This window comes from Charadrius vociferus, unplaced genomic scaffold (genome assembly GCF_000708025.1).
Source record: "Charadrius vociferus isolate BGI_N301 unplaced genomic scaffold, ASM70802v2 scaffold806, whole genome shotgun sequence".
In the NCBI taxonomy this organism is placed as follows: Eukaryota; Metazoa; Chordata; class Aves; order Charadriiformes; family Charadriidae; genus Charadrius; species Charadrius vociferus.
This window is the reverse complement of record NW_009649038.1, coordinates 39,106-51,271: the sequence shown is the minus strand read 5'-3', so window position 1 is coordinate 51,271 and position 12,166 is coordinate 39,106. Positions and strand designations below refer to the sequence as shown.

General features: G+C 41.9%; 1 protein-coding gene across 1 annotated transcript in view; it reads left to right on the top strand.

Moving 5' to 3' along the window:
* The window catches only part of SPATA5 (spermatogenesis associated 5), a 200,689-nt gene extending 198,659 nt beyond the window's left edge, over positions 1–2,030 (top strand). The window contains exon 15 of the mRNA XM_009887890.1: positions 1,854–2,030. Coding sequence (XP_009886192.1) covers positions 1,854–2,030 — 177 coding nt within the window. The remainder of the gene's footprint in view (positions 1–1,853) is intronic.
* The last annotated feature ends 10,136 nt before the right edge of the window (positions 2,031–12,166 follow it).

Here is a 12,166-nt window from a genome sequence, read left to right as displayed (position 1 = left end):
AGCCAAAACGAATCTCAGTTGCCTGGTGCTTCCTCATGTCTAGTAATTTTCAGTTATCACAAAACTTATAGTTCAGTCTTTAAGAATAAAATTAAAACTAAAAAATCCTTTGGAGGTTACTTACCATGACTGTTACTGATACTCTTGGCAGAGCATAGAGAAAACATAAAAACATCATCAGAAGTATCAGCTTATGGGCAAATTCCTCCTAAGTGTATCAGTGTACAAATGAAATGGGAAGGAATAAGACTGGCAGTGGTGTTCCTTCTTTTTTGGATCTGCCGACTTGACAGTCTTTCCTTCAGCTTCTCCTTCAGTAAAACGTATCAGCTGCTAACAAGCGGACGTCTTGTGCTGTAGTGATACCCTGCTTCATAATTTTGATGCTGTAGATCAGTGATGGTCTCTGTGAGCAGAACAGGACAATTAAAACAGGCTGTACTGTGTTTTGGAGGTTTTTAGTAAAACCTGTGAAAACCCTCAGAAGGTCTCTTCCTCTTCATTTTGTGGCAAGCTTGCCCTTGGTGTGGTACCTGTCATGGGGAAGCGAACCCCTCCTTCAAGGACCAGCCCAGGTTTAGAGTCCAGGATGCTTGGGATCTGTTTTTCCACCAACAGTCTTCTCCCTTTTGAAAGATTTCTGGGTTTGTGTTAGGCAGGGATGGAGGGGACGCTTGATCTGGTTTGGGTTTTTTCTTTTTCTTTAAGTAGCTTTCTATTTGTGTTAGAGATGGGGAAATATTCAAAATGGTCTTTCCCATCAGGTTTTTCTCCAAGTAGACGAGATCCCTGCGTTACTTTCTAGATGATGTATTACTTAGCTCCGCAAGAAGCTGGTGCGCTGAATCTCAGCTGCGCTTCCATGTTTAACTGTCTCTGAAGTCCTGAAAAGCATTAAAATGCATAACAGCAGTGTTTAGCTTCACTGCTCATTAGAGCAGCACAGAACTAATAGTAATATTGTTGTAACTTGACAAAGCCATCTAAATCCATGCATGTTTTCTTGTGAAAGCTTCCTAAACATGCTGCTAAATCCTCTAAAAAGCTACTAAACGGCTTTGGCAACCATTAGCACAGCATAAGCGGGGGAACTCTTTTCAGTAAGTGAACAAACAGAGAAAATATGCTGAATAGCTGGACAAATGTGTTTCAGCTGGCTCTTTCATTTACAGATATAAGGGAGCAGTCAATATCAATCACTGTTTTCCCTGTTGCACTGGAAATCACAATATCTCTTTTCATTCCACAAGCTCTTTTCACCACAGTAATGTGTCTTTAGAGTGACACTGGCATCAGTCTGTTTCCGCTGTCTGAAGTCCGGAGAGCTTAAAAACACATTGCAGGGTATGAGACCTTAACCCTCCTCCCCTTCCACACACCCCTCTCCTTCTAGCCTTCTTTTCTGAATTAATTGTTTTTACTTCTTTCCCAGCATAAAGCTGAGAAAGAAAAGTGCCCGCAGAGCCTGGGAATATCTGCTCTTGTGCTTTGGGGGCAGAAAAATGTATCGCTGGTTGCTGGGGTTTTAATTTATCAGGTGTTGTGGGGGAATTTAACACAAGGTAATATGATTATCGAGTTAATTCACAACATACTGTAATAGGAAATGCAGTGTTACTGTGGATTGAATTTCGAGCTATATCCTGTTTCTTGGATGTCCTAATCACCCACAACCTCATTTATGAAAAAGAAAAAAAAAAAAAGCTGGAGACGCAACTCTGTCCTGGTGAGTATCTGGCATTTGGATTATGTTGATATTCTTGGTTTTGCTTTTTTCCTTTCAAGTAATATATTTTATAATAATCATGCTATGTGCTGTTTGGGGTTTTTTTATTATTATTTTTTCTTTACAGATAGCAGCAGTCTGTAGAGAAGCAGCCCTTCTGGCTCTTCAGGAAGACATACATGCCAAGTCTATCATGGGACGGCACTTTCGGTCTGCGCTGACTATCGTGACCCCAAGGATTCCCGATTCGTTAATCCGGTTTTATGCAGATTATCAGCAGCAAAGTGGACTGCACGCGCTTTGAAAGGCAAATTAATACATACTCCATTCATGGTATGAATAGCGAGTTTCCTTTGTAAAGCTGTCAAAAGCTAACGGATTTTGTATTGTGAGTGGAGTGTCCGAAGTTAACTGAAGTGCAGAATTGTAGTAATAAAGTTTTAAGTATAACAGATATCGTCCAAAACTTTATTTTTTACCATTTCAGTGGTATAATCTGCATTTTTGCGGTAGTAAGATTGCTGGTTTATGTCAGTTTATCTGAGTGTATATCCATGTATCAAAAAATAATTACCCAATTCTGAATTTTTGGTGGATTCTTGGCCCTAAAGAGAGTGTCATTACTGCCTTCGTTTGTTCCTGCCTCAAGCACAGTTTCATCCCAGGGACCATCCCAGTGAGACGCAGACCTGGGGAGTGGCCTCAGTACAAAAAATGCTGAAAATCGTTCTGAATCCTTTTGATTTATGATCTCCAGAAAAGCTGCCAAACAGGCTTGCCGAACATAAAGCTTTCCTAGATAAAGCTAAGGTGTATATCCTGATTCATTACAGTGAAACGCTTCTCTTTGGTCTTAAACAACTCTACACTTACTGGGAAATAGGCACCTCAAATATTGTACATCCCTTGGCTAACCTGAAACCACCGCCAGGCATCAGACAAGATTTTTGTTGTTGTTTGTCTGTTTCCATCAAAATAAATAGGAATGCTGATTGGTAATTTAAAGCTGGCTGCTTAAAATCCTAATGAATCCTAATTAATGAATAAAAGAACCTCCTTGCAAAAACTGTTAGAAATGACCACAAAATAGTTCAGGGACAGATAAAATCTTTTCAATTTATTTCTTTGTTATATGGTCTGTTGAAAGGATGACAGGTCCTTATGGGCTCTCTGCTCTTGCACTCATTGTGAAACGCAGTTAAGCAAACTCATTTTCAGCCTTTTTCCCCACGATAGAAAGACTGAGCTTTTCTGTTCCAGACATGAAAAATAAAGGGAAAGGTAAAGCAAGACCAATACAAACTTTAACAAACTTTTTTTTAAAAAAAAGGTGACAAACCCCTGAATTTCAGTGGGTGTTTCCCCGGTATTTTGCAGGTAAGTAGAATTTACAGGTCAAAATTGCTTTCCCTTGTTGGAGTAAACAAGAAATATCATTTCAGGCTTTATGTAAGGTTATTTTTTGTGATTTGTTTATTAATGGTTCTGAAGACTTTTCTTTCTTGTAGTCATTAGGTATGTATTCGTGAGAGTAATAATTTAGAAATTTATATCATTTTATGAGAAATTTGTATATATCTAAGAGACATTTCTACTGTATTTACTCATATTATCAATATGAAATTTAAAAAGTAATCTCTTGGCCTTCATTATTGATTTTTCTCTCTTAGTTCTACTTTACATAATTTGTAGCTTTTAAGTAGAAATCTACTATTTTTAAATTGCAACTTTTCTATTACTTTTATTCTAACCTCTTGTTGCTATAACTAGCATTTAATTTTACTATTGCTGAAAAAGATTAGAGGAAAAGCAGGTCATTTACTTTGGTCATCTGATGTAAGTGTGGGTGTTTTTACCACATTTATCCACATGGTACCAAATTTCTTGATGCTTACCTACATGCCTGAAGAGATTTTCAATGTAGAAAACTCACCTTTTATCATTGGGTCTGTGGAACCCAATTTTTTAAAAAGTAAGATATTCTTAAAAAAAATAAGTTCTGCAAATTTGTGAAGTCCCTAGAAGGTTTACGTTGCTCCCAAAAATTCTGTTTGGAAAATTTGGCTAGTCTGATGCCACTCAAAATCTTACTCCATCCCAAGCCACAGATAAATTGAGGTTTAAAGAAAGGTATGATGATTCCTCTTCTCGTTCCTAATGACAGATAGCTGTTATCGTGGACTAGCAACTTGAAACCTTATCAGAATTCTGGAAGATACCCAAATACTCAGTTTTGGTCAAAGCACATCAGCAACATAGTCCTTTCATAATCCGGTCCGATGAGCGCTTTTGCACCCTCAGCCTCTCGTTGGAACTTACTGATGAGGGCACTGTAGGACAGAGCACTTTGAAAGTATCTTCTGTTAGCCTGTCATTTAAATGAGTCTCTGTTAATTCAGAGCTGAACTTTTCACAGCGTGTTTTACTGAACACATTGTGCCTTGGCACCGAATCAAATTGCTTGCAGTGCGAGGCCATATAAGCCTGAACACCTCTATGCTTCAGAGTAAATCAAAGATAGAGGCGTTCTTCCTTCTGCTGGGTTAATCATGTTTATTGTTGTTTGGGTGTTTCTGTGAGATGTACTTATGATAAAATGATAGAGGCTCAGTGAACAGCAGAGAAGGGATCTGAGAAGAACATCTCTCTCCCATCCTCTCTAACTGCTGAAGTGGTTCCTAGTCTTACTTCTTTACGTTCTGTAGAAATACAGCATTTTTCCTGTGTGCCATCATCTTCTGGAGCCATTTTTTGGCCCAAACATTGCTTGAGTTGCAGAACTGTTAACATTAAATCAGCTTTTCGATGTTTGAGGCACATTTTCTTTAAATACGAAGTCTGACATTTTTCTCAAATAACAATGTCTTGCAAAATGGCATAAAAAGTCTTTTGACAGGTTTGCCAACAATGACCAGGAGAATATTTATGATCAAAATGCAAAAATGTCTTAACTTGAAAAAAAAGTTCAGTCCTATGTTCTCCCTAATGCATAACCCAGATTTTCACTGCAAGTACGATTCCCAGTTCTTAATCCTGGAAAAAAGAATGAAGTTTATTGTGGGTAATTTTCCTACGTTCTGTAAATGGGAACAGAACAGAAGGTTTACTGAGTTCAGGTGCGAGGTCGAACATCAGGGACAGAATAAAGATAATTTTCAGAGATGGTTATTTGAAATCACTGAACCTGGGCTTCTCAGCCCTTTCAGATCTTGTGTCCTTGAAGCTGATTTTGCTGGTTTGTGTATGCTGGCTCTTTCCTTTTAGTTTCTTTACTCATTTGAAGTGTCAAAGTGTGGTTCTTCCCCTTCAGAAACTGGGCATGTGCCATACGGAATGCGCCTATAGCTGAGCATCAGTGGGTTAGTGCTGTGGGAAGGCTGTCTGTGGCTGATGTTTCCCTGTGAAGCAGGCGTCAAACTCTGTGCTGAGAGGAGTAAAGAGAAAGCTGAACCGTAAAGCCTGGTGTTTTGCCCCGTACTGCCCAGTAAACTGAAGTTAAGTGATGGACACAAGTTCATGGGCAGGAAAACTATCCCTGTATTTGTATTTCATGTTGTTGTTATGGTTGTAGTGAATTGCAATAGTTTTTATCGACTATGAACCTCAAAATCTTTTGCTTTTGCCTGGTTTTTTCCTTTGACATGAAAGAAAATACTGTAGGTGATCTAATGGGTGCAGTTTAATAAAGAGCTTTTCCTAGGGAGTAGGTGGTCAGAGGCGTGCAGAATCGCAGTTGAGTTGGGCACGTTTTGAATGGCAGGTTAACATCTGGAAGACAAATATTTCAGCTGAAACCTACTCCTGATCTTGGGTTTTGTGTCTGCTCTTCCTGCAACTGCTACCCGTTCCTATTTATTAATCTTTTCTGTAGGAAACTCGGCCACACGTTTTCTCCAGGGCTTTATATGTTCTGCATTAGATATTTTAAATGGTGTCATTCTTCCCTGCAGACTTAAATCCAATGACTTCAGAGTCCTGATAGGAGAAGGAGATGTATGTTTTCTCTGTTAGCTATTCTGCCAAGGGCCAGACCGGTGAGGGGGGCAGAGCCCCGCTCTGCGTTTGCGTGGCAGACCTCCAGCAAGAGCGCAGGTGTTGCAAGAGAAGGCAATGGCAACCAGATGACATTCTTTCCCCTTGAACTAGTGTGGAGCCATTGCTCAGATTATAGGCCGTACCAACAAAAGTTGAGGCTAGTGTGTTGAGTGTGTGTGCCAGTGTAAAAGCCGTGGCAATAAAGCTTGGATTCATCTGATTAAAAGATTAGGGGAGTGTAACTGCTCTCAGTTCCCTGAACAGTCCTTGGGGAAACACTAGAAGATGGTCCAGAGAGTGATTTATCCCAGCTAAGAGCTGAACTGCCTTTCTGGGGGTGCTAAAGGGGTAGCTGATGTCAAGAGAGGCCTCATGGCTCTTATCTAGAGAAATTGCCTAGAGGTAGAGGGAAGGAACTGAGAGCAGTAACTCTCAAAATGTTGAGAAAAATATTTTATCAACTTGTGCAAATATATCCTGTTTGCATAAATAGTTCTGGAAGTGCCGTTGGTCTCGTCCTCTCAGTCCCTGTGTCTGTGTGGCATGGCGGTGTGCTCTTAAGCACCATCACCCCCCCTGATTTTTTTATCTCCTGTACTAACACAGAGGAGTTCTCACATCCCTGTTTGGTAAAGTAATTGCCTCCGCATCAGTGGAGTGTGGAAAGGGCTTTGATAACCTTCAAGGTGAAACACTTGTCAGCTCTCACTTTATCCAGGAACGGATTATCTGGGCTGTGGAATAATGAGGTCATGTCTTTCCTCCACATCGCTGGCAAGAGCTTCAAGTTTCACACAGGGGTAAGCGCTTACATCAAGCCTGCTCCGCTTAATGCCGTTTAAAGCTACCCCCCTTCTCTGTCAGCGAGTTTTCCCCAAACTGAGCACGTGAAATGTGTTCCTACAGCCCCATTTGCGTTACGCGCGAGGTGTTCTCACGGCGCTGGGATTGCTGTCTTAACTGAGACTCAGCTGGGTTTGATGCAGAAGTGCGAGATGCAGGTAGCAGAGCGTGTGGGCTACTGCAGCTACGGACAGGCTTATATGGGGGAATGCAGAGCGGGATGTGGCGGCGGAGCAGATCAGAGCCATATAGCTCTTTTCAGGTGAGCGTCTCGCTAGTCAGCTCGCTGCACTGCCGCCGGTCTAAATCTGCAGGTTCCATGCAGAGCTGCTGCACTGCGAGCGGCCGTGGACATGGAAGATCCCTAAAGCACACAAGTTGCGGGTGTTAAGGCCTATGGGTGCTTAAGTAGATTAGCAAACAAACAAATCCTTTAATATTCTGGAATGCTTCCTCACCACCTAAGTAGGGATTATTCCACCAAACCAGCAAATTCTACCTAGTGTAAAGTCTGCCTTTCAGATAACTATGCTCTTTAATAAGCAGTACTCTTAGAGTAGAAAAAAAAAGGAAAATATGAAAGCATATTGAAAACTTCTGTGTGTATTTCAAGGAAAGCACAAAGATGTTAGAGACCCTGTGAAAACTGAGGTTACTACAGTGCTGGCAGTTGCATACGTAGGATGCTACACCAGAAAGGTTGCTACAACAGCAAATGTTATCCTTAACATTTGTTTTACAGAACTCACTGCCATTTTATGTACAAACGTGTGGCATAACTCGCCCGCAGCTTTCCTCTTAGCACTGTGAAAATCTCGGTTAAACTGTCTGCTTTCTATCTGAAACATGTAGAAACAACTGGTTACCTTGGTCTGAATCCACTTCCAGGCTTTCATCATCTGTAATTTTGGTAAAAAGCTGCTTTTGTTAATATGTAATGCATCATAGTAACCGGTTACACTTTTACTACAAAAGGGTGTTTTATTTTCCTGAGGGATGAATAGTAATCAAGGATCAGCTGGTAGTGCCAAGTGCCTTGATAACACAATTGGCTGCATACAGCTTTGTCAGGCCCCTTCCTGCACTTGCCGGGGAGACTTGAAAGAAGATGGTAGGAGAGCTGTTCTTTATCTACTTGACTGTTGGGGATCTGAATTTGGGGATCTCGTTGTCTGCTGGGTGAGAAGGCAAACGCCTGCATCAGAGCCCTTGCTGATTAACGGGGGGCTTAGGGGGAGGATGGGAGGGGAGATAGAGGAAATGTGTCAAAATAAACATGTGAATTAGGAAGACTACCCTGAAATTAAACACTGACTGATTTTAATGTGGGAAGGCAGGGCTTGATAAGTTGGAAGGAGACAGAAAGTGGGAATACTGATTACAATCAGAGTAGGGGCTGATTTGTGTTATTTTGATGCTGATTTGGGTGAGCTGAAGGAGGGCTACAGTCACCGGGCCCTATGGTAGGAAGTGTCTCACTGCTAAGCGCAAAGTGGAATCTGCCTTTGATCTCATTAACCCCGTCAGCGCTGGATTAGCAGATGTGTTTCTGGAGCTTGACTTTTTCAGACACTTAAGGTGTATATGAAGTGGCAGACATTACAATTCATACTTTTTTTGGGGGTTGGGTTTGTTGGTTGCTTTTTCTTCTTTTACATCAAAGACTAAATTCTCCTTGGTCAGCCCTGGCTTCTGCACTGGTCTCACCAAGTGTTTCCCAGGCAGCAGGAAGAACACCCTTCCAGTTGATTTCTTTCAGGAGAAGGAAATTCTCGCATCTTCCTCCTCTCCTCAACCGAGGGCTTTGTTAACTGGGAAAGATAACAATCACAGCAGGGCAGCACTAAGGGTCTTTGCTGTCTATGGAAGTGAGACCTCTCTGAAGGCATTGGAGCAACCCCTCTTGAAGTGCAGCAAGCCCCACCGGTGCAAAGAGTTTTTACAGATATTTTTTTTTTTCCCCCCCTAGAAATATTTCATTATCATTGGCAGAGTTCAGCACAGTTGCAAAAACTTTAGAAGAACACATTAAGACATAGATTCTCTTCTGAATTTTTCAGAAATTTAGTATCAAGTAGTGGTATCAAGAGGAAGGAGGGGAATTTTGCCCTTTTTCTCAATGAGAAGAAGAGAGGAAAAGTTGGGAGAGTAAAAATCTAAGAAAAAGTGTGGAGGAAGAGAAGTGAGTAGAAAGCATGTGTGGAAAGCTTCCTCCTTTCTTCGAAGTCTGCTCATTGTTTATTTCTAAACTCTACAAGAAAAACAATGAGATGGAGAAGAAGGAAAACCCACAGCAACAATAATGAGCTCAGAGAGGTTTTATTTTTCTAGAAGTATTTGTAGCCATCAAAAGGATCTTGTACCTTCCACATACCGTTTTATTCCTCGCTACTGGTTTTCATGTAAGTCTGCTCGGTCATGTCCTGAGAGGACCTGATAGCAGATGCGTGGCTTGTGGAAAAGGACATGCTAAAGTGGGAATTACATGGAGGAAGCTGCGCAAGACAGGAGGAGCAGTGGGGGAGAGGTGACGCAAGGCAGAAAGGAAGGCATGGCATGAAGAGTAGGGTCTCAGAACAGCACTTTTAAAACAAAATTTGTGCTGCCCTAGCCCGGGCTGGCTGAGAGCAGCTGTGTTGCACTGTGCTCTTTCCAGAGGCAGAGCTGGAGCAGAGCTGTGAGAAGAACACCATCCTTGGACTGGTGTCCTCTGTGCTGCACAAAGCCCAAGTGACCTCAAGAGAAACCGAGGCAGTGCCCTGGGCTATTTCTATAGCCATCACTGTTGGTAAGCTCTGCCACACTGCCCAAACAAGATTTAGACTGTTTGCTGTTACAATCCTCCTTTTTTTCCCCCCTTTTAGATGTAGCATCCACCCTGGTATGAACATAGTGACTATTTCAAATTAATTTGAGGTTATGTTATCTGAGTTCATCCAGGAAGAAGCTTGCACAGTGTGATGACAAAATCAGCCTCATGCTGAGCATCTGCTGGAGGAGGGGATTGTTAGTAACCCTTAGGCTTTGTATTTTGTTTTAAAGTCCTCAAGTATTACACTAAGTACAAAATAAAAAAGCCCTCAGCCTGTAAAAGAAATGACTGTAGATTTAATTAAAAAAGAAAACTCTTTGTTACCGCAGGTGCCTATTATCATGGTATCTAAAATGGAAGTGTATGAAAGTCAAGAACATTCAACAAAAAGATTTGGGGTTTGTCTGGTGGCTCCTCCAGAACAAAGCATGGTTGACTGTTTGCTTTGGGTGTGTTTTCAAAAGTGCTTGTTTGGAAGAGCATCTTGGAGATGGCTTTGCGCAAAGATGTGCTTCATATCTTGAAGTCAGTTCTGTTAGGATTGGACTTAGCCTGATTTTTTAGGATTACTCAATATTATGAGTGCCCTATAATTTTAAGATGGTTTTATGCTATTGCGTTGTCTTGTGGGGGAACCACAGAACAAGTGGAGACAAAGCTGTGCAGACCAGGACTACTGAGGTTTTGAACTCTGCTCTGAAGTGAATAAGGAGCCTGTAGAGCTTGGAAGTGTGAACAAAATATGTCCAAGTTGACTTCTCTTTTGAGGCACGTGCCACGCACTGAAGCAACTCCAGTTATTTTTGTAGTAGTTCCATTCAGAGGTCTCTTGGATGGATAGATGGGTACACCAACTGGTCCTCATGGGACAGGAGGAATGTCTCTGAGGCCAAAAAAAAACCCCAAACCCCACCCTGTTTTTTGAACCCCCAGTGTGCTGCTGTTATCCGAGAGCTGCAGGAGCTCTACTGCAGTGAAGAGCAGTCACAGCAGTAGAACAACATGAGGTCCAAGGCTTTGATCGTTGCTCCTTCACAAACATGTCTGAGGGCTCTCTGCTTTGTGCAAGTCTCGTGTTTGTCCCTCCCTCCCCCCATTGGTCTTGAGTTGTCTGGTTTTCAGCTTTCTGGTTATTGTGTTCCTCAGGTCTTGGGGGTGGCATGAGTTAAAATACGTCTATATGCATGAAATATATCTGAAATTATATTCCTACAGATATCTTAAGATCCTGAAAACTGTACTATACTTCTCAATCACACACGATGTTAAAGTTATTCTTTACTGGACAAAATAAAATAGCCACGTAGGACATGTTTTCTTTCTCTGAAACTGAGGCTGTCTTTAAGTGAAAGTTGTGGCTATTTTTCTCCCAGGCTACTTTCCCGATACCTAGAAACTGCCATTCTGTAGGAAGGTTTTCAAGCTAGGAGTCAAGAAAGTTGAACTACTATCCCAGTTGGCTTTTCTTGTGACACCTTTGGAAGTCACTTCTCCCCCGTGAGACTTTCTTTCCCCCTCTTTTGTAAAGTACTTTGAGATCTCTGATTAAAGAATAGAGTATAGAAGGGAAGTTTTGTGCTAGCTCTAAAGTTCCGCTGTTACATCAATTAAAGGGAAGATCCCCCCCACCCCCGACTTTGATAGTAGCATGTGTGGAAGGAAAATACTGGTTGTTATGACTTGCTGAGACCCTCCAGTTGTAACACATTTGTCCTGCCTTATATAAGGGCTGGAAACAAAATGTGTCTAATAACCTCAGGTTTTTAATCTCTGCAAAACATAATTAACTATTTGAAAGGGTGGTTGGAGGATTAAGCTAGGAAGAATAAACTAGTAGTATAATAACATCTATATTAAATAAAAAAAACCCCAACCAACACAGACTTAACGTGTTATATAATCTCTGTTAAACTTGCTCTGGGAAATCCTCCAAGAGCTGGTGTCAGTCTCCGTCTTGTACAAGTCTGTACATAACCTTTCGAAGAATTTGGATGAAGTTGGGTGGGGAAACGGTGAAAGAAAAAGTTAGAACAGAATGTAGCCTGACCAAAGGCTTTCTGTGATGGGGCATTCAAAGCAGGAACGGAGGGAGGTTCACTCCTTCGCAGGTCTTTCCGCAAAACCCCCCCTCTCTGTGCAGGTGATTCCCAGGCAGTGGGCTTCCCAGCACAATCCCATTTCACTTTTGACATCCAGCAGCAGTCTGAAAGGCTTCTGGGTGTGTTAATCTCATCAGTAATCACTGCTGGGAGATATTATGTTCAAAAATAGTCACACTTCCCTCAGCTGGATGCTGCCATGCCGTGGGAACGGTCTAGCGTGTTTATGGCCCTGTCAGCCACGTAGACGGTACCTATCAGTTTGTGTTTGCTCTGTTGCTTACAGATACAGCAATTAATTTAATGGCTGCAAACAACACAGAACACGGACCATACCACAGAGCTATTTCTTTTCCAGGAGCTCAATCACTGCCTGTCTTGTATGGAGACGGTATTCACTTACCTGTCCTCTGACAATAACTTGGAGCAGTGGTTCGAAGCACGGTGTATAGATACATGGGGGAAAGGTGCTGAAAGCAGAGGAATTATTTATGCTCCTTTTGTGGAATGTGGAAGAAGCTCTTGGCACATTTCTGCTTAAAGGCAAGTCCGACTGTATCCATCCACTCCTCCTGCTGAGCTTTTGCCGTCTTTTGTTCTGTCCTTTTCACCTTCCTCTCCCTTCTGGCCTTGTTCCGCAGCTCCTTTCCC